Raw genomic sequence first — 26,536 nt, forward strand, 5'->3', positions numbered from 1 at the left:
TTCTCCCAAAGGTCAGTAAAGCAACTGTACAGAGTAGGAGCTCAGTTCACCTTAGTTGATATCCAACAGCTTCACAAAAACCTGTCTTTAAGTCCTCCTGCTGAACAAGAAGTTTAACACAAAACTACAAGTTTCAAAAATTTAATGTTCCACGTGTAAAGTCTTATCATACTTGTAGCTTCATAATAACGAGTTTTTCTAATAGGCACTACTGCCAAGCTGTGGGTTACAATTCCACTTTTTATTAATTCTGAGTTTCCCCAAAAACAGGATTCCTTTAAGCCCAGATTTGTTTTTATTTCAAACTCAAACCACTTCAAGTATGCATGGCTAACTTAACATACCAGCCTGACAGAATGAGGCAACTTCTAGGGTATTTTCAGAATGGCTGGACATTTTTCCATTTAACATCCCTATTATCTACAGCATGAACTAAAAAGAGGTATTAGAGAGGATGAAAGGTAAACTTCTGCCCCATTTATGTCCTATTAAACTGTTGTTGGAACATTTCTAAGACTCAACTCTTAGGATGCCCAAGAGAAGCGGATTCAGATTCTCCAAACACAATGTTTCTTTGTTAGTGTCTCTCCTGATTAAAAGTGAAGCCAGTACAACTTAATCCATCTCCCGTAAATGAATATTTTAAGTTACTGAGCAATTGGCAAGCTTACGAATGAGAGTAGTGGCCACAAGTCACCTTCAACGATTAATTTTCTAGACAAGCCCGCCTCTCTTTACATAAAAAGCAATAGTGACCTACCTTGTTTTCGAACATCTTCTACAGCAGCCACAAGCTCTTCTTTGAGAAACTGACTTTCCTTTGCAATTTTATCCCCCTTCTCCAAAAAATTCTCAGTTGCTTGTTCAACAGATGCAGCCAAAACATGGGCCTTCTTAGAACGGCCTCTCTTCTTATTTGAAGGCCCCTTACTATTGGTGTTTACCAGAGTTGTGACCTAAAAGTTTCATTTTTACAAATTAAACTGCAGTCAATTAAAACGAAAACAACAGAAAGACAACCATCTTTAAAGATCGGAATAGTAAATTATTCATAACAAAATGAAATATCACATTTATAAATTCCACTAAGCATTAACAAGTAACATGCACTCTCCATATTTAAGATATATAGCAACAATACTCAATTTAGGTGCCAAAATAATTTTGCTATCTCAATGTGCAAGACAAAAAATATTTTAATTTTTCAAACATGATAACTAGGTTTTAGTTTCATTTTACAAATCAAAAACTGATTAGAAACATGTTAGACATCTCTACACATCATCATGAAGTCCCAGAAAGAGGTTAACAATAAACTTGCTAGCTTTACGTGGACGTCACATTTTCCACTGTTTTCAACCTGTGTAAAATATTTTAAGGTAACTTGCTTCTGATTTTGTTTCATAGTTTATTCAAACAAATCTCAGCAATTAATCAGTAAAGGTCCTTAACAAAGAAAGGAAGGACTGCCCAAAGTAGCCTACTACGATGGTGCTTTAAGTCCCAGAACGTTCACCATCATTAATATATGTAATACCAAATGATCTGTAGGTTGAAGATGACTATAGATTTGTTATTAGCATAGCTTGCCACACAAAAGACCTGCTTAGAACTATACTGGATGGGCTTCAAGAAAGTAAATATTCATGAGTTTTACCACACACTTCTGCATTATATATATTAAAATATATAAATATATATGTATGCATGTATACGTGTTTATATGTATCTGTAATACTCGCCGCTAACAATTAATGAAATGGCATCACACTGATATTTGTAACAAAACATACCAAACCTACACCCTCAAGTTACCTGTTAACTGATCCTAGACAAGGAAAAGTCTGTTAAGAATGGTAAAGAGACAACAGTCAAGGCTTCACAGCCCATCTTTCTTGAATACAACCTATACCTTCCAAGAAAAAAGTGATGAAGAAATGATCTACAAAATACAAATACTTGTTAAGTTGCATTACATACCACTTATCCCCTATTATTTCCAGTAAGACTCAAGAAAATGGCAATAACTATGCTCCTATATGGTTAAATGAATGCATGCATCAATATTTAAATAATTAGTGGTGCCTAATCATCTAAATACTATTAACCTAAACTCAACTACTCAAATTAAAGCTTTGAGCTAAATTTGCTCTGTGTTTGTTTACCAGACCTACTACTATGGAACCATATTACAACTCTGTATTTGTTTGCAGATTCTTACCTGTGTAACAAGAGGCTCCAACAGTCTTTCAACTGCCAAAGTCCTGATCTCTAGGCTTTTAGGGTCCCATTTAAAGTTTATGTTGCCTGCGTGGACAGAAGTCATTTCTGAAAAAGAAACAAAAGGTCAAAGTGAGGCAAACATCAAACACAAACATGAAATATATAACAAATCTTCTCCCACTTTTAAAAAGGACTTTTTATGTCAGCAAAGCTTAATTCCAGATAGGAAAAAAAATTCCTACTAGCCTGCACAAGAGGGCCTGATAACTCTGACCTCTTACACTTTGAAATGTTGAGTTTATAAACAGCAGAGGTACTTACAAGAGGCACTCCCAAACACACAGAGCCCTTTCCCTTTGGGCTTCTCTGGCACCAGGCCATTCCTACTTTTTTTTCCACACCAACTTAGAATCAGGATGAAAAGCTAAAGTGAATGAAGGCCTGATTCTGATTTTTCTTACTCCACAACATTTATAATACAGTATTACCTAAAAGGCATAACCCCTTCATTTTTTGATGGATTTTTAGAGACTATCCTGTCTTACTCTATTAAAACATAACGCTTAAGTCCACTGCCCTCTGCACCTACAGCTATTATCACTCATAGCCAGAAGAGATTTCAAGTTGCACTTAGTCAAGTTATCAATGTATCAGTATCAAGGTAAACTTCCATTAGAGAGAGGCTTTAAGACTAGGGGAAAAGACTTCAATGAAAACACCAACAGTTAGTGTCTGCTTCTAAAAGTAGTGCCTGAAAGATTAAAAAAAGACAGGAGGTACATAACTGAAGTAAACACTAAACTTTCTAGACAACCAACTTGATAGATATTTAAAACCTTAAAAGAATGTATTCTTATGACACAGAAATTCTACTTCTAGAATTTTATTCTAAATGAAAAATCAAGGTGCATGTAAAACCTTGGATACAATGATGTTCACAACAGCACTGCATATAATCATTAAAAATTATAAACTACCTAAATTTCAGAGTTCCCTGAATAAATAAATCACATAACCAACCACACATTACTGTGCTGCTCTTAAGAAACAATGTTTACAAAATTTAGGAAAAACAAAAAAGTGTTCTCGTTGCCCAGGTCTTTCTTTTTTTTTTTTTAAGATTTTATTTATTTATTTGACAGAGAGAGAGAGTACAAGCAGGGGGAGCAGCAGTGCGAGAGGGAGAAGCAGGCTCCCCGCTGAACAGGGAGCCCGATGCGGAGCTCGATCCCAGGACCCTGTTTTCATGACCTGAGCCAAAGGCAGGTGCTTAACCAACTGAGCCACCCAGGCGCCCTGCCCAGGTCTTTATTTCTATTAAACACCAATTCCCATTAAAGGGAACCAGGGCTCGTCCCAAAAAGGGGAGGGGGGGGGCTCTTCAGGTCTGAGCTATCCTATTCTGCAGAATGCAAAGGGGTACAAAGACTAACCTATCAAAACACAGAGGAACCAAAGGCTCCACCAGCCAATTTATGACAAATTGAGTATCAAAAAGCATGATGACTGCAACTGCCTGATTGACAGGTAGCCAGGTAGGTAAGTACATAGAAAGATATCCTATGACCATAGAGATTCTCAAAAGAAAAAGGGAATTTCTTTATCATAAATGTAGAATAGAATTAGAAAATGACCATTTTGCAAGCCCCAGTGTAGTAACTGATTCAGGCAACAATTACCAATGGATGTTAACACCATTAAGTGAAAGGCTACTGGGGAACAGGATACTTTAAGATGCCAAAGTATCACTTGACAAGTTACTTACTAATTACAGAGGCCAAGACATACCTTTACAAATTTGCGATCTAATGGCCACCTTCTTAAACAGATAACTAAACTTAGCATCACTATTAATGACAGACCTGGTATTATATGCCTCCCAATATAAAGAAATGTATTACCTATTAAGTACTCTTGATGAAAAAAAGCTTTAAAAGTTTTTCAAGAGCCTCAGTGTTACTATAAAATGAGTAGCTGAGCAACAGCAAAAATAAATGTTTAACTAGAGTCTACTGAAGCCTCTATGTAGGGATTCAAAACCTTTTTCAATGCCATGGATCCTTCTGGCAGTCTAGTAAAGTCTAAACACCAATGTCTGTCCAACAGAAATACAGTGTAAGCCACCTATGTAATTTTCAATTTTTTAGTAGCAACATTAAAAAGAAATGGATGACTGTACACAATATATCCAAAAAATTTTAGCATATAAACACATTTTTTAAATTATTAGAGATATTTTACATAAGTATTAAGTGTCCAAATCTGGGATTTGTTTTACACTCAGGGCACACTTAAAGTCAAAGAAGCCACATTTCACCTGTCAGCTTCTGTACTGAATAGAGCAGTTATAAGACCCTCTCTTACAATGTTTTTCAAATGCATAAAACACAATCCAAAGGATTACAAAGGAAACATATACTGAAATTTAGTTATCAAGATACTTTACAAACAAATGGATGATACAGTAATATATGTGCTTCTTTATTAATATTAAATAAGACTTAGCAAGAAGTCTGACTACTTCAAAGTAACAATGAACATGCGCATTTTTCAAGGTAATGTTGTAATTATTGCAGATATGAAAAACACTGAGATTCCTACTGGTGACAAAGTTACAGGTTCAATTGAAAACTGTAGTTTGTTATCTACACTAATAATAGAAATGCTAAATTCCTGTTAATAGTGAAAACAAAGACAAAATTTTTCCAATACAAATTCACTGCAGGTTAAAAAAACCTGGCCTAGACTCAATGTCAAGCTTATAGAGGATATAGAAGCATGGTAAGCAACACCATGGGAAAACAAACAAAACCAGAATGTAGGGTACCTTACAAGATAACACAGCCTCAATTCTTCAGAAAAGTCAGTACTCTGGGGGAGAGGGTGAGAAGACTATTCTAGACTGAAAGACTCAAGAGACATAAGAAATCTCATGCAATACATGTACCCTGTTCAGACAACAGTTTGAGACAAGTTAATAAGACATTTGTAAGGAAACCGGTGTTACTTATCAAATATTAAATGTTATTACGGAATTACTGCTCAATTTCATAGGTGTGATAACGAAATTGTGACTATGCAGAAAAATGACAATTTCTAGGAGATGAATGCTGAAATATTTAGGGGTGAAATATAAAGATGTCTGCAAGTTTCAAACAGTTTAGCAAAAGAAAATATATACATATACAGATCAAGGAATTACGAAAAATATTCGTAACTATTCAATCTAGGTAGAGAACACGTGGATGGGTGTTCTCAGATTTATCCTTTTAGCTTCTTTATATACCTGAAATGTCTCATCTAATAAAATAGGGAGGATGTTATAGAAGTTTATGAGAAAATGTTCAAAATATACTATTGAAGACGATAAAGAGATTTCAAAACAATATAAAGTATGACTGCAGGGAGGAATAAAGATATCTAGATGTATAAACCAAAATATTAACAAGTGTTATTTCTAAAGTGGGGATTATGGGTAGTTTTAACATTCTTTTTGCTTAACTGTATTTTTTGATATTATAAAAATCACACTGGCATTTAGAAAAAGTTACTTTTGTTAATTAAAAAAGCAGAATCTTCATTTTATAATCTTTACATCTTTATGTAAGGAAGACAATACAATCAAAAGGCATGTTGGTCATCATTTAACCACTTTGAACTTCCTTACTCATTTAAAAAATAAGACAATCAAGACCTTCAGCGTTGCCCTGGTGGAGCGGAGACAGGCCCTCTGGTTGGAGAGATGTGTAACACACCGACTTACTGTGACCTAGGAAAGGCCGCCAAGGATGTCTTCAATAAAGGATATGGATTTGGCATGGTTAAAATAGATCTGAGAACCAAGTCCTGTAGTGGAGTAGAATTTTCTACTTCTGGTCACGCTTACACTGATACAGGGAAAGCGTCAGGCAACCTAGAGACCAAATATAAGGTCTGTAACTATGGACTTACCTTCACCCAGAAATGTACTTTCGGAACAGAAATCTCTTTGGAGAGTTAAGTTGGCTGACGGGTTGAAACTGACTCTTGATACCATATTTGTACCAAACACAGGAAAGAAGAGTGGAAAACTGAAGGCCTCTTATAAACAGAATTGTTTCAGTCTTGACAGTAATGTTGATAGAGATTTTTCTGGACCAACCATCTATGGCTGGGTTGTGTTAGCCTTTGAGGGTTGGCTTGCTGGCTATCAGATGAGTTTTGACACAGCCAAATCCAAACTGTCACAGAATAATTTCGCCCTGGGTTATAAGGCTGCAGATTTCCAGCTGCACACTCATGTGAATGATGGCACTGAATTTGGAGGGTCTATCTACCAGAAGGTTAACGAGAAGACTGAAACGTCAATAAACCTTGCGTGGACGGCCGGCAGGAACAATACCTGTTTTGGCATCACTGCTAAATACAAGCTGGATTGTAGAACTTCTCTATCTGCTAAAGTAAATAATGCCAGCCTGATTGGACTGGGTTATACTCAGACGCTTTGACCTGGTGTCACACTGACCCTATCAGCTTTAATCGATGGAAAGAACTTCAATGCAGGAGGTCTCAAGTTTGGGTTGGGATTTGAACTAGAAGCTTAACGTGGTTTTGAGTAAAGCATCTGATTTGTCCCTGGAGGTGAAGAGAACCCACTATGTTTTGGCCTTAAAATTCTGTGAAATTTCAAAAGTGTGAACTTTTTATTCTTCCAAAGGATTGTAATCCTCCCCACACTGAAATCTAAAGATCGTAAGTCCATCCTAAGGGAGTACTTGAATGCATGCCTGGAAGTTGTCATGTTTGTGCCACATTTCAGATGAGTTCTGCAGTGTTATTTTAAATGTGTTCCTCAGCAACAATGTAGTGTCATGTTACAAAGGAAATGACCCAATCCTCCAGTTTGTACATCACGTCCCGCATGTCCCACACCACTTTTTCATGACCTTTTAATATACTGGTCTCTGTACTGTAGTGTAATCTTTGGTTTTGCATCAAGAGTAAAATAAACCCATCACATTTGGAACATTAAAAAAAAAAAAAAAAGACAATCATTACCTTCAGAGGGCTTTCCTGAAGACTAAATTAAACAGATTATGATCCACTCAATAAAATGAGAACCCAGGCTAGTAAGAATAAAGGAGAAGTTCTTCCATACAATAGGAAACTAATAAATGTAGAGGAATAACGGGTTTAGAAAAATCACCATTTTTTTTTTTTTTTTTGGACAGACAGAGACACAGCGAGATAGGGAACACAAGCAGAGGGAGTGGGAGAGAGAGAAGCAGGTTTCCCGCCGAGCAGGGAGCCTGATGCGGGGCTCGATCCCAGGACCCTGAGATCATGACCTGAGCCGAAGGCAGACGCTTAACGACTGAGCCACCCAGGTGCCCCTAGAAAAATCACCATTTAGAAACCATCATAATAATAACCGATTCAGTCAAGAAATCATCTTGAATGATGATTAGCATCCTGAATGCTAAACCAAGTGGTTGAAAGTTTACAAAGAAACTGATTATTTACATACTCTCATGGTAATTCCCAACAGATTATTTACTGATGGGGGGGGTGGTTATAGTAACTTTAAAGTGGAAAAACCTGGTAGACACCACCTTAACCAAGTGATCAAAATCAACATCCCCTATAATAGGACAAACTGACATCATATACCTCCTGATATGATGCACTGAGAAGGACATAACAACAGTTTGGTATTTCCTACCAAAACTACATAGCCTCAATCTTGTCATAAGGAAACATCAAACTCAAAGTGAGGCATAGTCTACAAAATAATTGGCTATAGTCTCAAAGATGTGAAGGTTGGAAAAACAAAGATAGACTGAGAAATTCTTCCAGACTAAAGGAGGCTAAAGAGACATGACACCTAAATGCAGTAATCCTGGAATGAAACTGTACTTGAAGGAAAAAAACAAAACAAAAAAACTGAGACAAACTATAAAATCTAAGTACGTTCTAAATTAAATTAGATAATAGTGTTGTATCAAATTTGCATATTTTCATCATTATACCGTAGTTATGTCCTTGTTGCATGTAATGGACATGATGTCTGCAACTTACTCTCATATAGTTCAAAAAAACATAACGCATTAAGTATGTTCCATATACAGAGAGGAATAGAAAGTGGATGGGAGAGTGGGAAGAAGAAAGAAAGGGGCAGGAAGGAGGAAGAAGAGACACAGGAAGAGAGGGAAATGAAGGTAGATGAGATGGAAAGAGAGTGAGGGGTAGAAGGAGAATGGAGAAGGGAGCAGGAGTAGAGAGGGAAGGGAAGGGGAAAAAGGTAAGAGGAGAGGGAGAGAAATGAGGAGGGAGATAGAAGAGGGAGAAGGATGTCTTGAAATGTGGCTAGTATGGCTGAGGGATTGATTTAATTTTATTTCATTTTAATTAATGTTGAACAGTCACTAGTGACTACCTTATCAGACAGCACAGTTCTAGACTCTACAGAAAGCAACATCAACACTTAAATTTTATACATTAAAATGACAACTAGGACAAGGTAGAACTGCACATGCCTATAACTAGCCCACTCTTAACAACTTTAATATAAAAATGTCTGTGTCTTCTCCCATAAATGCATTCTTGAGGCACAAATAGGTCCTTTAGACATTTTTGAAAACGTTAGTGAGGCATCATCTAACATTCCACAGATTTATCTAAGCATCAAAACATCCTAGAACCACTGGGATGCCAAAAGAAATCTGGATTTGCTTAATCTGGTAACAAAAAATGCCAGTTTCCAGGAAATTTGCTTCATTGCAAGTGGGCAAATTTGCTCTCTACACTTACATTATGTCAGCCTACACTTTGATTTTTAAAGGTTATTTGTCCACGAAACTGATCAGCCCAGTAAACCTTAGGAGATGGAGTGCTCTAGACTGCTAAAGGGCTGACAACAGCTAAAGCAAATGTCATCAAATGTCACAGATACGACATTTCAGAAGGAATGATTTGCCCCATGGACCCTGCCTTCCTGTATCCTAACATTCCATAGCCACTGCATCAATACAAATAAAACACAAAACCTTTCAAGGGTAGTAGAGGAAGGTGCCAAGAGATAAGTGAAGCTGGTTCCAAGTAGACATGTGGTCACATTTGTGTTTTAATTATTAAACAAGTACAATAATGTAACAATTCACTTTCCCAAAGAAATAAACTCTTCCATTTTTTCTTGAAATAAGAAGTTTTCTTGAAAAGGAGCCCAGGGAAGGAGAGTTAGCCCTCGGGAAAGGGACTAGGCCTGAGGACTTGTTAACTTTTGAAAACCAGCAAATCAAGGTCCAAACGGCACAAATGCATTCCTAATACTTTTTTTTTTTTTTTTTTAAGATTTTATTTATTGGAGAGTGAAAGAGAGAGCACAAACAGAGAGTGAAAGAGAGAGAGCAAAACAAGGAGAAGGACAAGCAGACTCTGGGCTGAGCTCAGAGCCCGACGCAGGACGTGATCTCATGACCCTAAGATCATGACCTAAGTCAAAATCCAAAGTCAGACGCTTAACTGACTGAGCCACTTTTCCTAATGCTTTAGAATCCACAACTCAGGCCCACTTTTCCTTCATGAGCAAAAGTGGGGACCAAGATGAGAGTCCTGAGCTGAGAAACAAGAGTCTCAGGACAGCAGGAAGCCATGAGCCGGAAGGCTGTTTTAGATACCACAGGGAAGGGGGGGAGAAGAAGTTGTGCAAGGTAAGCCTGTGAAGATCCGGCAGACCAAGTCAGAAAAAGAAAGAAAAAAAAAAGTTTCTCTGAAACTTGGAAGAAAAACTAGCTTTTTGGCTTAAAGAACAAGAGTACCCTGAAGATTTGTACACTTGCTGATAATAAAAACATTCTCAAAAAAAAAAAAACCCTACTTGGTCTTTTGTTTTTATTTTGATACTTTGGGGTCCGAAATAATTCCACTTTCTTAACTTGAAAAAAAAAAGGCAAAGTGTAAGAACAATAATGAGTTGCAAATGACACCTGACCTCTCAGGGAGATCATTAGGAGAGACCAGGACAGGTAAATGGGGAAAGCATGCGCCCAGCTGTCCATTAGCTCCAGGTAGGCACTCTTATCATGCAGATGTAGGGTTGGCAGATCATAGGATTTTTTTCAAGAGACCCAGAGACGCAGATTTTTATGTGAAGCCTCACAACTTTAGTATTAGCAACTCATTCCAAAATATTTTACCACTGCGTAGGGCAAACAAAAACGTCTGAGTACTGTTTGCCCTGTTGGTCAAGACTTTGCAACCAATGAATAAGTTCTCCCCTAAAACCCCTTCCAGTTCTATATTCCAGAACTCTTACATCCTGTTAAGTAGTATCTCTGAGGAGGTCTCCAACTTCCCCATAAAAATTCACCAGACTCCAGCTGCTGCTAAAAGTGTTAAGGCAAAGGACTCAATCACTCACTCACATTGAAAAACGTGAAATATACTGACACTTGAAAATTGAGAAACCATTCAGTCTGTTTTCAAGTCTTTCAATAACCATGATGGAAGCAGACTGACTTGTGCAGCACCTTTAATCAAAGGCCCTGCCAAGAGTGATGCCGAACATTATTAAACTATACCACAGAGCCAGTTTATGGTTTTGGTGACGCCAACCCAAGAAGGATTTCAGAAAGTAGAAGTAGAGCATTTAAAATCTAACGAGAATATGTTCTCTGGAAAGAACATGCCTTCTGGTACCAGCTTTGTCACTAACTTACTCTCTGACCTTGGGCAAGTCATGTCACCTCTCTGGATTCTCAGTTTTCTCATCTATAAAATGAAAGGTATTGAATTCTAGGCTCCAAGTCCTTCCATGACTGAAATTCTAGTATTCCTGTCATTTATGTTATCTCTCAGTAGCTTTTGAATTAATTTATTAAATGCAATTTCTCCCAGGTTTAGCCCGTGGTCTTCCTAGCTATATTTTAAGTTCAAGGATAGTAACTATGCTTATGCTTCTTTATATCCCTTAAGTTGCTGGCAAGCTGCTTTATGCAGAGCAGACACAGTATTAGTCGAACTGAATTTATGCAAACTGATTTTAAAATATTTACAAGCCTACCAAGACAAAGCCCCTGCCTTAATCTTAGTCATATCTTGTGCTTCTCTACAATTAATGGTATTGTTTAGAGTAGCTAAACAAATAACTTTTAAACTCTTGGCAGTTTCTAGTTTTCCAATTAACTTACAGAGCACTCCTTCACAAGATGTATTACAAAACCTACCAGAGCTAGCCAATCTTAATGAATTACAGAAACCTTAGGTTTTTCCAGAAGGGATCATGCTTAGTGGGACTAAATAGAAAGTTAAACTGCAGTTATTCAGTCTTCATTACCTTATTTATAAATAGCAATCCTGGCTATTATGCAAAAGTTTGCTATAAATTCAGAAAGGGGCAGAGATGTAGGCGTTTGACTAGCAATCTTTATGATAGAAAGAGAAATGGAGACGCAACAAGCAGAAAATAAAAGCATAGTTCTATCAGAACCAAGGAGGTTGATTGTTGGCAAACTGCCTCATTCATGCAGAGAGCTTGCATACCTTCTCTAAAGACATTAAATGTTCATTTACAACAGAACAGCCACATCATTCTTAAAACCTGTCTGCTCCAAAGCTTCAGAATATCCTTACCTTGCTACTTGATGCCATTTTTTTTTTAACAGCAAGGTTAAGTTAATGCAATGTTAAGATGGTTCATTTAAATGCAAATCAGGAAATTTTAAAATTAAAAGTACCCACAGTAACGGTTAACTGTCACACTGCACAAGATACAGGATTGTGGATTACTCCATGCAGTATCAAGGATGCCAGGCTTCATCTGCATTAAGCAGAGTTAACACAGCTGTTGGAATCTCAACTCTCAAATCTCCCACTAGCTGTCAAAAAAAAAAAAAAAAAGGTAACCCTTATAATTAAGACTCACTCTGACACATGCCTATTTTACTAAATTCCCTCCCACCAAGCCTGCCACTTTCTGCAAAAATGTAAACAGGTTGAGGACAGAGGCAGAGGGAGGAAGGAGGGGTAAGAAAATAAGAGGTATAAAAACACAGATGGTTCATGTAAACAAAAAGAAAACTTGCTTTTTTTCACCAAAATACAGTCTCTTTCTAAACACAAGTACAATATCATCATCAAAAAAGGGGGGGGGGGAGCTTAACCTTAGTCAAAACAGAGAGCCAAAGTCAGAGTAAAAAGTTTCCCATCTACTGCAAAGTAACTGGATTACATAAACCATGATCTCTATGTGATCAATTAATCATACCCAAATATGTTTTATATCAGACACCTACATGGCACACGTAGTTGTCACTCTCCTTTTAGGTATACAAATCTATGAGAAAAAGGACACTTGGCTAGATCTTTATTATTTTTTAAAGATCATTATGATGATCATTACTATTTTATAAAAATTACCATTATTTTTATCTTACTATTTTTTAGTTTATTTGACAGAGAGAGAGCATAAGTAGGGGAACAGCATGCAGAGGGAGAGGGAGAAGCGGGCTCCCCGCTCAGCAGGGATCATGACCTGAGCCAAAGGCAGACTCTTAAGGACTGAGCCACACAGGGGCCTCTACAATTATTTTTAATTATAATAAAACAGTTAATCACTTTTATTTTGTTCCTTTTCTTGTTTTGAGGGCAGCAGAGACAATGAGAAAACACAGAACAGCTGAATGAAAACTGTCACGCCACAAGCAATAGGAGACGCAATGATTACCAAAAGCACTAAGCAAAGGACAGAAAAAAAAACAATATTCAGTCAACCATTTAGCCACTCCAACAGCAAATATTTGAGTGCCTTCTCCATATAGGTATTATTCCAGACAGCATGGAACAAAACTAGAAAAATGTGCCTTCATGAAACAACACTATAGTAATGGCATAAATTAGAAAATGAGACTAGGGAGCCTGGGTGGTTCGATCGATTGTCTGCCTTCAGCTCAGGTAAAGATCTCCAAGGTCCTGGATCAAGCCTCGAATCCAATCGGGCTCCCTGCTCAGTGGGGAGTCTGCTTCTCCCTCTACCCCTTCCCCTCTCCTGTGCTCGCTCGCTCGCTCTCTCTCTCCCCCCCTCAAATAAATAAAATCTTTAAATTAATTAATTAATTAAAATAAAGAAAACGAGACTATACTAGGACTAGGAAGAAAATTAAGTAGGATAATGGTAATGGAATTAGGTAGGGTCTTTCAAGGGCCTTTCTATCTTGGTAACATTTGAACTGCAATCTGAAAGTCAAGAAGAGTGAGCGAGTATCTGAAGAACATTGCAGGCTGACGTAACATAGACAAGGCAGCATCTCCGAGGACTTACAGAAAGAGAAGGCCAATGTGGCTGGAGCACAGAGCAAGAAGAGGTAAGAGATCAAGGGAAGGAAAAAACAAAAACAAAAGCTCCAGAGCAGCTGAAGTGACCGTTTACAGTATGAACCGGGTATCTAGATTCCTTTACTTAGCTTCCACCCCACATGGCTGAGGCCATTAACAATGGAAGAGTATTCCAGAGAAAGCTGCACTAAGCCATCGTAACAGACAACTGATTATGGATGTACAGGAAGTCCCTGTTTTCCTAAGAAACTGGAAGACTCTGGTCAAAAAAGCAAATAAGATGAAACCAGCATCTGGCCTGTAGGCACCAGAGAAAACAGAGACAAAGGGAAAAGAGGTTTTTGTTTTAGAACAATGGGACTAAAAGGCAGGGAAAAGCCCACAGGAAGAGAACTGTATTTTTCTTGGAGAGCCAAGAGAAAAGATGCCTGAACTTGGATTGAGATTAGGAAATTAACCAGACTGAGTGAGTGCCTCTAAAACTTGTACTATAGTATATACTTTTGATTACCCATTCTGTCATTCACTGACTGACCAATTACCATATCCTGGGATCCTGCTAGGTGCAAGGGACACAAAGACTAATTTGAAATCCCTATCAGATCATCATAGCAATTAAGTACTGTGAGGGCCAGGGGTAAGTCTCCCCAAGATAGGCCACTTTGGCATGAACATTGAGTTAAAAGCAATCAAAACCCAGCAGATTTAGGAAAAGCTCTTTGGCTCCCCCTTAACTGCCTCCTCTAGGAAGAGAGCTGTTAACAGATTCCTCTTTACATGAGAAACTTATCTACTTAATAAAAAAACCTTTGTTTTCCAAATACTTCCTTTTACCTTCCTGCTAATGGTCTTTCTCCCCTTTGTATCCTCAGATCCCTCCCCTGGTCCTTAACTCATATTAGCATTACGTTGCCTATCTTTAGAATTTCCATGTCTGTGTAGACTCCCCTTAAGTACAATATTAAATTTGATTTTTCTCCTATTAATTTGTCTCATGTCAATTTGATTCTTAGTCCAGCTAGAGGGACCTTGAAGGGTAGAGGAAATTCTTCTACCCCAACAGTACAAAAGGAAACAGGTGCCTTACAAGGGAGAAATGTGGCAGATGCCACCTAATCAAGTGTTTAAATTTGGCATCACCACCAGTAGAACAATGTGACAACTGCTGCAATGCCCTCAGAAAGGAACATCATCACATGCATAGTACTGCCAAAAATGGAAACAATCAGACCAATCCAAACTATAGAGCATCTACAAAATTGGCCTAAACTCTTCCCAACTGTGTCATGGGGCGGGGGGGTGAACAGAAATAAAAACTCTAAAGAGATATGACAAACACAGTATGTGATCTTTTACTGATTCCTGCATTTTTTTTAAGATTTTATTTATTTGGCGGGGGGAGAGCGTGTGTGCACACAACCAAGGGGAGGGGCAGAGGGAGAGGGAGAAGCAGACTCCCCGCTGGGCAGGGAGCCGAACATGGGGCTCAGGACCCAGGACCCTGGGATCATGACCTGAGCCGAAGGCAGGCACTTAACTGACTGAGCCACCTAGGTGCCCCTTTTCCTGGATTAAAAAAATCACTGGGACAACTGATCAAATTTAATATGAATAAGCACTATACCGTAAGATCAGTATTTCTGGAAATCCTGTTAAAAGGCAAATTCTGACTCAGGTCTGATGTAGGAAAGATGGGGTTCAAAGCCGAAGGCCAAAAAAGAATTCTTGAGACCTCTTCAGTGCAAAAAGGTGGTTTTATTAAAGCACGGCGGGGGGGGGGGGGGGGGCGCCTGGGTGGCTCAGATGCTTAAGCGTCTGCCTTCGGCTCAGGTCATGATCCCAGGGTTCTGGGGTCAAGCCCCACAATCGGGCTCCTGACTCGGCGGGGAGTCTGCTTCTTCCTCTCCCTCTGCCTCTTCCACTGCTCATGCTCTCTCTCTATCTCTGTGTCTCAAATGTATAAATAAAATCTTAAAAAAAAAAAAAAAGCACGGGGGACAGGACCCACGGACAAAAAGAGCTGCACTGGGATTGTGAGGATTGGCTGATTATATACTTCCAAGTTGGGAGGGGGGTAGGGATAGTTTAAGTCTCTAAGGAAATTTTTGTATGTTAAAGTACACTCACAGGATCCTGGGTGTCAGCGTAAGAGTGCCTTTCGCCCTTAGCAAAGTATTAACATCGAGGCAGCTGGGTTCCTAGAGGAATGTCACTGCCTGTTTGAAGGACTTGTTAATGGACTGTAAGTAGTAAGGAAATTTAATTTTTCTTTTGCTTTTGTTTCCCACATCAGGTCTAGGGTAGGACATAGAGTTGGCATTTCTCCCAAGTTCCCAGAGAGAACTGACATGGCTCTTAGACCACTCTTTAAAAGGAATTATGTTACTTTATCAGTGTAAAATGTCTTGTGTGATATTGTAGTTAGGTAAAGGCAATGTCCTTATTCTTAGGAGTTACATGCTGAAGTACCCTGGTATCTGCAGTTTACTTTCAAATGCCTCAAAAAAAAAAGTTTATATAGAGTAAATGAGCAAATATGAAAAATGTTAACAATTGGTGAATCCAAGCGAATTGACTAATCAAGTGCTTACTCTATTACTCTACTTTTCTGTACATTTGAAGCTCTTCAAAGAAAAAAAAGTTGGGGGAATACTCAGTCTAGACAAGAAAATAGTTACAACAGAAAATAGTTACAGAACATCAGTGCACAAGAGGAACACCTAGGAGGGAGTCCCCAAAAGGCGAGGGAGTCCTCACTGAGGATCTGTTGTACAAGGGGGAGGGGAAGGCAACTGTTTCAGCTTATAGGAGGGGACAACAGCACCAAAGAACGTCAAAGCCTTCCAAAAACAAGCATGAGTGAAAAACAAGATAAATATTTAAATAGCAATAAATAAATAAATAAATAAATAAATAAATAAAATGGCAAAAATTAGGTTTAAAGATGAGCAAAGAAATTAAGAAGCATCACAGGTTTGGTCTTTTATCTTTCCTAACTTAAAAATACTTTGGGCCTTGGGGCGCCTGGGTGGCTCAGTCGTTAAGCGTCTGCCTTCGGCTCAGGTCATGATCTGGGATTGAGCCCTACATCGGGCTCCCTGCTCCTTGGGAAACCTGCTTCTCCCTCTCCCATTTCCCCTTCTTGTGTTCCCTCTCTCGCTGTGTCTCTCTCTGTCAAATAAATAAAATCTTAGGAAAAAAAAAATACTTTGGGCCCATTCTATTCTTAGTGTTTATAATACTACCTGAGAAATCCTAGAACCCCACCCGCCCATTCACCCACCCAGGAAAAACAAAGACGCAAACCCCACCTCTTCATAGCTACCATAGTGAAGGCCAGAAGTGGCCAGAGCAGCATTTCCCCAATCCGAAGGACTTCTCCCCACAAGCAACTGAAGAGCTAAGTTCTTCAATTCCACAGGCAGCAAGGCAAGCATTTTCCTCCCAATCTATTCCCCCTTTGGCTTTCCCCATTTCTGCTGACCAAAGTTCCACCAAACCAGCTGCCCTAGAAGGAGACTCTAGGCCCATTTCATCTTCTTCCCTCTCCCTCCTCTGTAACTCCGTAAATATCTCACTCTACTAACCCTTCTTGTCGCAGGGCTCTGGCCTGGGTCCTGGTTTGAAATATTTAGGAGTCTCTCATTTCCAATCATTACCCAGACAGCCTCACTTTATCATAGAGTCTACTCCCCCCTGAAAAGAGGGACTGCTTCGCCACCAAAAACAGGATGAAGCCCAAACTCCTGTAAACAAACTTAACTGGCACTAGCCTGACAGACTCATCACCTGCATCCACTCCGTGAAACTTCTCCAATGCACATGCATGTGTCCACACCTTTATATAAACCCTTTCTCTGCCCAGAGCACCCTTCCTGACTTTTCCATCTTCCTTCAAGACTCACACAAATGTCCTCTAATCCCACAGAAAGAGCTGTTCTTTCTTTTCTGGGTCCCTCCAGCACTTTGCAAGCATCTCCATTACAGCACTTACCACACAGCACTAGGTCAGTGCACCTGTCTCCAAGGAAACTGGGAGCTCCCCTTTGAGCACAGGGACCGTGGCTTTTTTGAGCACAATAATTTTCAAGTGATCAACAACTGGCTTGACAGTTTCAGGTTTCATCTAGCAACACTAACACTTGTGGAAGAAATAAGAAACGTCTCTCTCCAGGTGCTTGGGTGGCTCAGTTGGTTAAGCGTCCAACTCTTGATTTTGACTCAGGTCATGGTCTCGGGGTCCTGGGATCAAGGCCCATGTTGGACTCTGCACTCAGGGGGTGGGGGGGCATGATTTGAGATTCTCTCTCCCTCTCCCTCTGGCCCTCCTCCCCCAACCCTGTATGCTCGCACAAATTCTCTCTAAATAAATAAGCCTTTAAAAAAAATGTCTGTTATAAATTAGCAAAACTAGATATAGATTGCTAATTCTTATCTACCAGTAATACTACTAAGGCTAATAATCCCATTCGTTTGTAAAATTTTGAGGTTAGCAATGGTGACTTATAAATTCTTTTTTAAGATTTTATTTATTTTTTTGACAGAGAGAGACATAGCGAGAGCAGGAACACAAGCAGGGGGAGTGGGAGAGGGAGAAGCAGGCTTCCTGCAGAGCAGGGAGCCCGATGTGGGACTCGATCCCAGGACCCTGGGATCATGACCTGAGCTGAAGGCAGACGCTTAACGACTGAGCCACCCAGGCGCCCATAAATTCTTAACATCTCCTCCAACATCTGCTTTGAAAGGCAGACTTCTAATAAATGTGTACTGCATTTAACTGAACTCTTCCCACTGTAACTGAGATACAGTAAACTAAACGTTGCCTTTGACCCTGACTCAATAAAGACACCTAGAAAACATTACACCTTTCACTGGTCTTAATGACCCCAAAGAAGCTTAAATTTCTCTCAAGTATTGCCATCTTCCATTCCCTGGTTTGTTTGTTTTTCCCCTCCTCCCAAGGGATCAAGCTCACATTTCACTTAGCCACTTCTCTGCAAAATGACAGGTTTCTAAAGATACAATTCAAAGTCAGACCACAGCTTTTCTGAGAACATGATGACCCCAGGTCCAAGGAAGCAAGAAAATGATAACAGATGACTGTAAGAAACCTTTGCCAATTCTGAGATCCCCAAGAAGAGAAAACCCCATGAACAGACGAGTAACTTACCTTTCAGCTTCTGCCTTATTCACTGTACTATCATTTTTCACAATACATGATTAAGAGTCTAGATTAATACTGAAATATTTAACATAATGAAATATTCAACATACCATGGGAGAATAGTAACAATGCATCTTTGCTTGGAAAGAAAAGCCTGTATCAGAGCTGCACAGGGTAAAAGGACTATTAGCAAAGGCTCCTATCCCTCATGTCACTTGAAATGGGCCACAATGAATGCATTTCATGAGTTATGACAGCACTTTCAGTTTCAAGAACAGTCTGCAGTCCTACCTGGTAAATAAACCAGCACAGGATTATGTAACCTGATAATCAGACATGCTTCTAATTCCTATCTTCAATTCATAATGTCAAATATTAAGCAGAAAACCATAGCAAGGGGCTCCTGGTGGCTCAGTCGTTAAGCATCTGCCTTCGGCTCAGGTCATGATCCCAGGGTGCTGGGATCGAGCCCCACGTCGGGCTCCCTGCTCCACGGGAAGCCTGCTTCTCCCTCTCCCACTCCCCCTGCTTGTGTTCCCTCTCTCGCTATCTCTCTCGGTCAAATAAAATCTTTAAAAAAAAAAAACAAAACATAGCAATAAAACATTTTCAAAATGCACTGGGTGGTCCACTTATTTATGACAATATTTACTAATGAAATCTCAGAATAAGAAAATGAGGGAAATCTACAGCTCGCTACAGTGAAATGCAATAGCCAAAACTAAGCAATCCAGAAAAGAACTAGCCTTTAAATTAGCAACTAAGGAGTAAAACCAGTTACTTAACACCAAGATTAAATTAGACTAAATTATTCATTACAAATTTTAAAGCAAATGACAGTTTGTTTCTTTTATAAAGCCCTAGAAGTCTTTTTTTTTTTTTAAGATTTTATTTATTTATTTGACAGAGAGAGACACAGGGAGAGAGGGAACACAAGCAGGGGTAGTGGGAGAGGGAGAAGCAGGCTTCCTGCTGAGCAGGGAGCCGGATGTGAGGCTCGAACCCAGGACCCTGGGATCATGACCTGAGCCACCCAGGCGCCCCAGCCCTAGAAGTCTTAAAAAAAAAGAAAAGAAAAGAAAAAAACTTTACAGCATATAATTTTAACAAACTTCCACAATGTAATTCCTGCTCTACCACTACTACAATAGGAACACCGGACAGACGACAAGGAAATTTAAAAACCAAATCACACTACTCATATAATGCTTGTCCCAAATGATCACTCTTTATTACAAACATTTAAAATAACACTCAAAGTTGTCTTTCAAATCATATTTACATTACATGCATTACTCCAAACTTGAGCTACTGAAAAAGCACAAATTAAATCACAATCAAAAAGTGGGGTTGATAGATGACAGAGCATCAACAAGTAAAGAGAAATGCATGTTAATTTCAAGCTCCATTAGAAATGGAGTTGGGGGCATGCTTGCACATGGAGAAAAAGTTTGACATTACGAAAAAAAAAAAAAGCCTAAAGATGAAAATAATGAACATTTAGAGGCTCCAAGAGAGAAAGGGCAATGTTGAAGTTTTATTTTGAAGCATGGTTATTTCTGCACACTTTGAACTTTCAATAATGCATAAATTTAGTACAGTGCTCTTGCAAGTGAACAAACAGCATGAGACAGGGCAAGTCAAGCCAGACTGTTCACTTCCCCACACTGTTCGGCCCGGCCCATTCAAGCCAGGCCCACATTGTGGGGGGCTGAGCTGATCAACACACTGCACCAGCAATACCCTCAAGGTCTGGAAGCTAGCAAACTAGCATCTGAACGAATGTTAGGAATTGCCGCTCAGGGAGGCTCTCCCAGATGCCTGATGTGTCTATCTTATATTTTTTTTTATTATTATTATTATTTATTCATTTGAGATGGAGCCCACAGAGAGAGAGAAAGAGAAAGAGAGAGCGCATGCACGAGCGTGCACAAGCAGTGGGGAGGGGCAGAGGAAGAGAGAGAAGTAGGCTCCCCACGGAGCAGGGGTTGGATTCCAGGACCCAAGGACCAGGACCGGGTCCCGAGACAAAGGCAGACACCCAACTGACTGAGCCACCCAGGCTCCCCTTTAACTTTTTTTTTTTTTTAAACAGAAGGAACTAATAAAACTTAAATCCTCCAACATGTACATCATAACCAAAATGCTTTGAATACTCTTTCAGGGTGTGTCTTCAGTCACTCATGAGGAAAAAAGATTTGAGCTGAGAAAGCAGAAACGATAATTGGCCTTACGTTTTCTTTTTTTTTTTTAAGATTTTATTTATTTGACAGAGACACACACAGCAAGAGAGGGAACACAAGCAGGGGGAGTGGGAGAGGGAGAAGCAGGCTTCCCGACAAGCAGGGAGCCTGATGTGGGGCTCCATCCCAGGACCCTGGGATCATGACCTGAGCCAAAGGCAGACGCTTAACAACTGAGCCACCCAGGCGCCCTGGCCTTACATTTTCATTACTTGTTTATGTACATGTCAAAGGTCAAACTTGCAAAAAACAGTTTGGATGAATTTATTATTTTTTACCTATTTTATCACTTTTCACACACAGTAAAATTCACTCTGGTGTACTATTCCATGAGTTTTAACAGACTCAAACAGCTGAGTAATCACCTCCACAATCAAAATATATAATAGTTCAATGAATTTATTTTATTCTCACAACAGCATATACACACAACTGAACCACAGAATATAAATGTACAAAACATTATGACCTTCAAGAGCTAATTTGCAATCAACTTAATACAAAGCTACAGTAATCAAAACAGTGTGCTACTTGCATAAAGACATACAGACCAACAGAATAGAATGACAGTCCATAAACAAATGCTCACATTTATAGTCAAAATTTTTTTTTGAAGATTTTATTTATTTATTTGACAGAGAGAGACACAGCGAGAGAGGGAACACAAGCAGGGGGAGTGGAAGAGGGAGCAGAAGGCTTCCCGCGGAGCAGGGAGCTCAACGTGGGGCTCAATCCCAGGACCTGGGATCATGACCTGAGCCGAAGGCAGACACCTAACTACTGAGCCACCCAGGCGCCCCTATAGTCAAATTATTTTCAACAAGGGTGTCAAGACCATTCAATGAGGAATGACAGTCTTTTCAACAAATGGTGCAAAGTAAACTAGATATCCACATGTAAAAGAATGAAGTTGGATCCTTACCTATTATCATACAGAAAAATGAACTCCAAATGGACCAAAGACCTAAACGTAAGAACTAAAACTATAAAACTCTTAGAAGAAAACACAGGGCAAAAGTTTTATGACACTGGATTTGGAAATGATTTCCTGCATACAGCACCAAAGGCACAAGTAAATTGAACTTCATCAAAATAAAAACTTTTGTGTATCAAAGGACATCATCCACAGGGTGAAAAGGCAACCCAAAGAATGGAAGAAAATATCTGCAAGTCATATATGTGATAAGGGATTAATACTCAGAAAATACAGAGACCTCCTAAAACTCGAACACCAGAAAACAAACATCTCGACGTGCAGCAAAAGATGAGGAGACATTTCTCCAGACATACAGGGATGTCCAATAAATATATGAAAAGATATTCAACATCACCAATCATTAGGGAAATGCAAATCAAAACTACAATGAAATACCACCTCATACTCATTATGATGGCTTCCATCAAAAAAAAAGAAAAGTATTGTCAAAGATGTGGAGAAATTAGAGCCCCTGTGCACTGCCAGTAGGAAAGTAATATGGTAAGTATGACAGTTCCTCAAAAAACTAAAAATTAATGTACCATATAAGCCACGTTGATAAAGCATAACTAAGTATTTTTGTTTTTTGTTTTGTTTTGTTTTTGTTTTGTTTTTTAAAGATTTTATTTATTTATTTGACAGAGAGAGAGAGAGCGAGAGAGGGAACACAAGCAGGGGGAGTGGGAGAGGGAGAAGCAGGCTTCCTGCAGAGCAGGGAGCCCGATGCGGGGCTCGATCCCAGGACCCTGGGATCATGACCTGAGCCGAAGGCAGACGCTTAACGACTGAGCCACCCAGGCGCCCCAGTATTTTTGTTTTTTAAAACATTTATTTGAGAGAGAGCGAGAGTGCACAAGAGGGGGTGGGGGGGTGCAGAGGGAGAAGGAGAAGCAGACTACCCGCTGAGCAGGGAGCCTGACATGGGGCTTGATCTCAGGACCCAAGGATCATGACCTGAGCCAAACGCAGATGCTCAACCGACTGAGCCACATAGGGGCCCCTAAAAAAATTTTTAAAGAGTAGCAAACCTTTTCCCCAGAAATTCCACTTCTAAGAAGTTATCCTCAAGAAATAATCAAGGATGGGATGCCTGGGTGGCTCAGATGGTTAAGCGGCTGCCTTTCGCTCAGGTCATGATCCAAGGATCCTGAGATCGAGTCCCGCATCGGGCTCCCAGCTCCTTGGGGAGCCTGCTTCTCCCTCTGCCTCTGCCTCTCTCTCTCTATCATGAATAAATAAATAAAATCTTTAAAAAGAAAAGAAAAGAAATAATCAAGGATGGGCAGAAGATGGGGCACCTGGGTGGCTCAGTCGGTTAGGCGTCTGTCTTCAGCTCAGGTCATGATCCCAGGGTCTTGGGATGGAGCCCCACATCAGGATCCCTGCCCTGTGGGGAGCCTGCTTCTCCCTCTCCCTCTGCAGCTACCCCTGCTTGTGCTTGCTCTCTCACTCTCTAATAAATAAATCTTAAAAAAGGATGGGCAGGAGATTTAGCTACATTAAAGCAGCTCTGGAAGCAAACTAAATGTCTAACAAAGGGCTGATTAAAAAGGAGCTACGTAATGTAATAGTAGGGGATCATTAATATGCTATATTAGTATTGTGCAATTAATCATATGTCATCAGTTCTAAAGCATACATATTTCACATTTTTAAGTCTCTAAAATCTGGATGTGTCTTACAATTGAGGTCATTGCCTAGTTTGTCAGTTCTTTTTTCTAAGTGATACATAGAATAAAGGTTAATCTTATCCTCCTAATATGGAAAATGTTCAAATTATGATAAATGGACAGATTACAAAAGAGCACATTAAGTAAAAACTAATTTACATAAAAATTACAGACAATATACATGTCTAGAAAAAAGATTAGAGGATGTACACCAAAATGTTAGCAGTATTTATCTCTAGCTGCTATGAGTTTTATTACACAAAAACTTTAATAAACTGGATGTAAAGTCATGCCTCCACCCCCTGGCACAATCCTATATATAGCATATGTATACCTACTATAACTAATCCAATATTTATTGAAGAGTATCTGCTATGGGTTTAGAAATAACTCAGGTATCACAGAAGTCAAAGATTCAGAAGAAAGTAATTGCCCTGAAGGAACTCAGCACCTAGCAAAAAAGTTTATGGTCTAGAAGAGTCTAAAGGAAGGTAAACCAGCAATTTAATGCTATTTAAATACTGAACTAGTTCGCTAGTTTTACTTGTAAGACAACCCACTTAATATGGATAAAAACATTTCCTGTTCAGGACTCCATAACTGAAGAAATAAATTAGCATTTTATCACATTAGAAGTTAAAATAAATATCCTTTATAAATTCTCTTATTCGTTCCACAGATGATGAAGTTCGAACTCCAAACTCTCTGGTTGGAACTCTTAAGATTAAAGACTTCTAAAAACACGTTATCATCGTAATTCATGAGACAGACAATCAATGACAAATCAGCAACAGCAGGAAACACTCATGTTAAACTCTTTACTGTTCATTAAGACCTTTTAAAAATTACATTAAAAAATATTTTTTCCCTACTTTTCCTTTTTGACCATGCCTTCACTGTGCTGGAGGGTAAAGTGCCGAGAATAGTAACTTAGTTCCTGCCCCTCAAGGTATCCACGGTTTAGCTGAGGGGTAAAAAAAAACAGAGGAGAAAAGCTCCATAGCACTGAATTTGGCAATGACTTCTTATACAGACAACAAAAGAAAAAAAACAGATAAACTGACCTTGATCAAAATTTAAAACTTTTGTGCATCAAAGGATATTTTTTTTTTAAAGATTTTATTTATTTATTTGACAGAGACACAGCAAGAGAGGGAACACAAGCAGGGGGTTTGCGAGAGGGAGAAGCAGGCTTCCTGCGGAGCAGGGAGCCCAATGCGGGGCTCGATCCCAGGACCCTGGGATCATGACCTGAGCCGAAGGCAGACGCTTAACAGACTGAGCCACCCAGGCGCCCCTGCATCAAAGGATATTATCAACAGGATGAAAAGGCAACCCAAAAACTTGAGAAAAAAATATTTGCAAATCATATACTAAAGAGGGATTAATATCCAAAATGTATATCCACTACTGGATATATTTACCCAAAGAATATGAAAACACTAATTCAAAAAGATACATGCATCTTTATGTTCACTGCAGTATTTTTTTTTTTTAAAGATTTTATTTATTTATTTGAGAGAGAAAGAATGAGACACAGAGAGAGCATGAGAGGGGGAGGGTCAGAGGGAGAAGCAGACTCCCCGCCGAGCAGGGAGCCCGATGTGGGACTCGATCCCGGGACTCCAGGATCATGACCTGAGCCGAAGGCAGTCGCTCAACCAACTGAGCCACCCAGGCACCCTCACTGCAGTATTATTTACAATAGCCAAATTATGGAAGCAGCCCAAGTGATGAATGGATAAAGAAGATGTGGTATATATATATAATGGAGTATTACTCGGGGGCGCCTGGGTGGCTCAATAGGTTAGGCGTCTGCCTTTGGCTCTGATCACAGTCCCAGGGTCCTGGGATCCAGCCCTGCGTCAGGCTCCCTGCTCCATGGGGAGCCCGCTTCTCCCTCTCCCTCTGCCTGCTGCTCCCCCTGCTTGTGCTCTCTGTCAAATGAATAAAATCTTTTTTTAAAAAATGGAGTATTACTCAGCCATCACAAAGAATGAAATCTTGCCATTTGCAACATGGATGGATCTAGAAAGTATAATGCTAAGTGAAATAAGTCAGACAAAAACAAAGACTACAATATGATTTCACTCATACGTGCAATTTAAGAAACAAAACAAAGAAAAAAAAACAGACAACCAAAAAATAAATAAATAAATAAATAAATAAATAAATAAAAAAAAACAGACAACCAAAAAACAGACTCTTAACTATAGAAAACAAACTGATGGTTACCAGAGGGGAGGTGGGTGGGGGGATAAGTGAAATCAGTAAATGGGATTAAGGGTACACTTATTATGATGAGCACTAAGTAATGTACAGAATTGTTGAATCACTACACTGTACAGCTGAAAGTATAACACTTTATGTTAACTATACTGGAATTTTTAAAAAATCCAGAACAGAGGCGCCTGGGTGGCTCAGATGGTTAAGCGTGTGCCTTCCACTCCAGGCACAGTCTCTGGATCCTGGGATGACCGTGTTGTCTTTGAGCATCCAGCTCAGCGGGGAATCTGCTTCTCCCTCCCCCTTTGCCTCTGGCTCTGTTCATGCTCCCTCTCTCTCTCTGTCCCAAATGAATAAATAAAATCTTTTTTTAAAAAGGGGGGGTAAATAAAAATAAATAAAAATCCAGAACATATAAAGAACACCTACAACTTAACAACAAAAAAGCAAATTGCCACAGGACTTGAACAGAGATTCCTCAAAGAAAATATACAAATGGCCAATAATTAGAAGATGCTCAACATCACTAATCAGAGAAATGCAAATCAAAACCACAAAGAAATTATCACCTCACTTCCATGAGGATGGCAGTTTAAAAAAAAGAAAGAAATTAACAAGTGTTGGTGAGGATGTGGAGAAACTGGAACCCTCATACACTGCTAGTAAATATATAAAATGGCACAGCTACTGTAGAAAATAGTTTAGCAGTTCCTAAAAACTGTAA

General features: G+C 39.3%; 1 protein-coding gene and 1 pseudogene across 5 annotated transcripts in view; one reads left to right on the top strand and one right to left on the bottom strand.

Annotated features, from left to right (window-relative positions):
• The window catches only part of CTNNA1 (catenin alpha 1), a 306,207-nt gene that overhangs the window by 148,012 nt on the left and 131,659 nt on the right, over positions 1-26,536 (bottom strand). For 4 of the 5 annotated variants that reach the window (XM_032425304.1, XM_032425305.1, XM_032425306.1 and 1 more), the window contains exons 2-3: positions 2,222-2,328; positions 761-956 (exon numbers count right to left, since the gene is read on the bottom strand). In XM_032425304.1, the coding sequence (XP_032281195.1) occupies positions 761-956; positions 2,222-2,326 (301 nt within the window). In that variant the 5' untranslated portion in view covers positions 2,327-2,328. Of the gene's footprint in view, positions 1-760; positions 957-2,221; positions 2,329-11,940; positions 12,078-26,536 lie in introns of all 5 variants that reach the window. The other variant, XM_032425303.1, reaches the window with a different exon arrangement.
• LOC116645236 lies at positions 3,569-7,419 on the top strand (annotated as a pseudogene).

This window comes from Phoca vitulina, unplaced genomic scaffold (assembly GCF_004348235.1).
Source record: "Phoca vitulina isolate PV1807 unplaced genomic scaffold, GSC_HSeal_1.0 scaffold32, whole genome shotgun sequence".
NCBI classification, from domain to species: domain Eukaryota; kingdom Metazoa; phylum Chordata; class Mammalia; order Carnivora; family Phocidae; genus Phoca; species Phoca vitulina.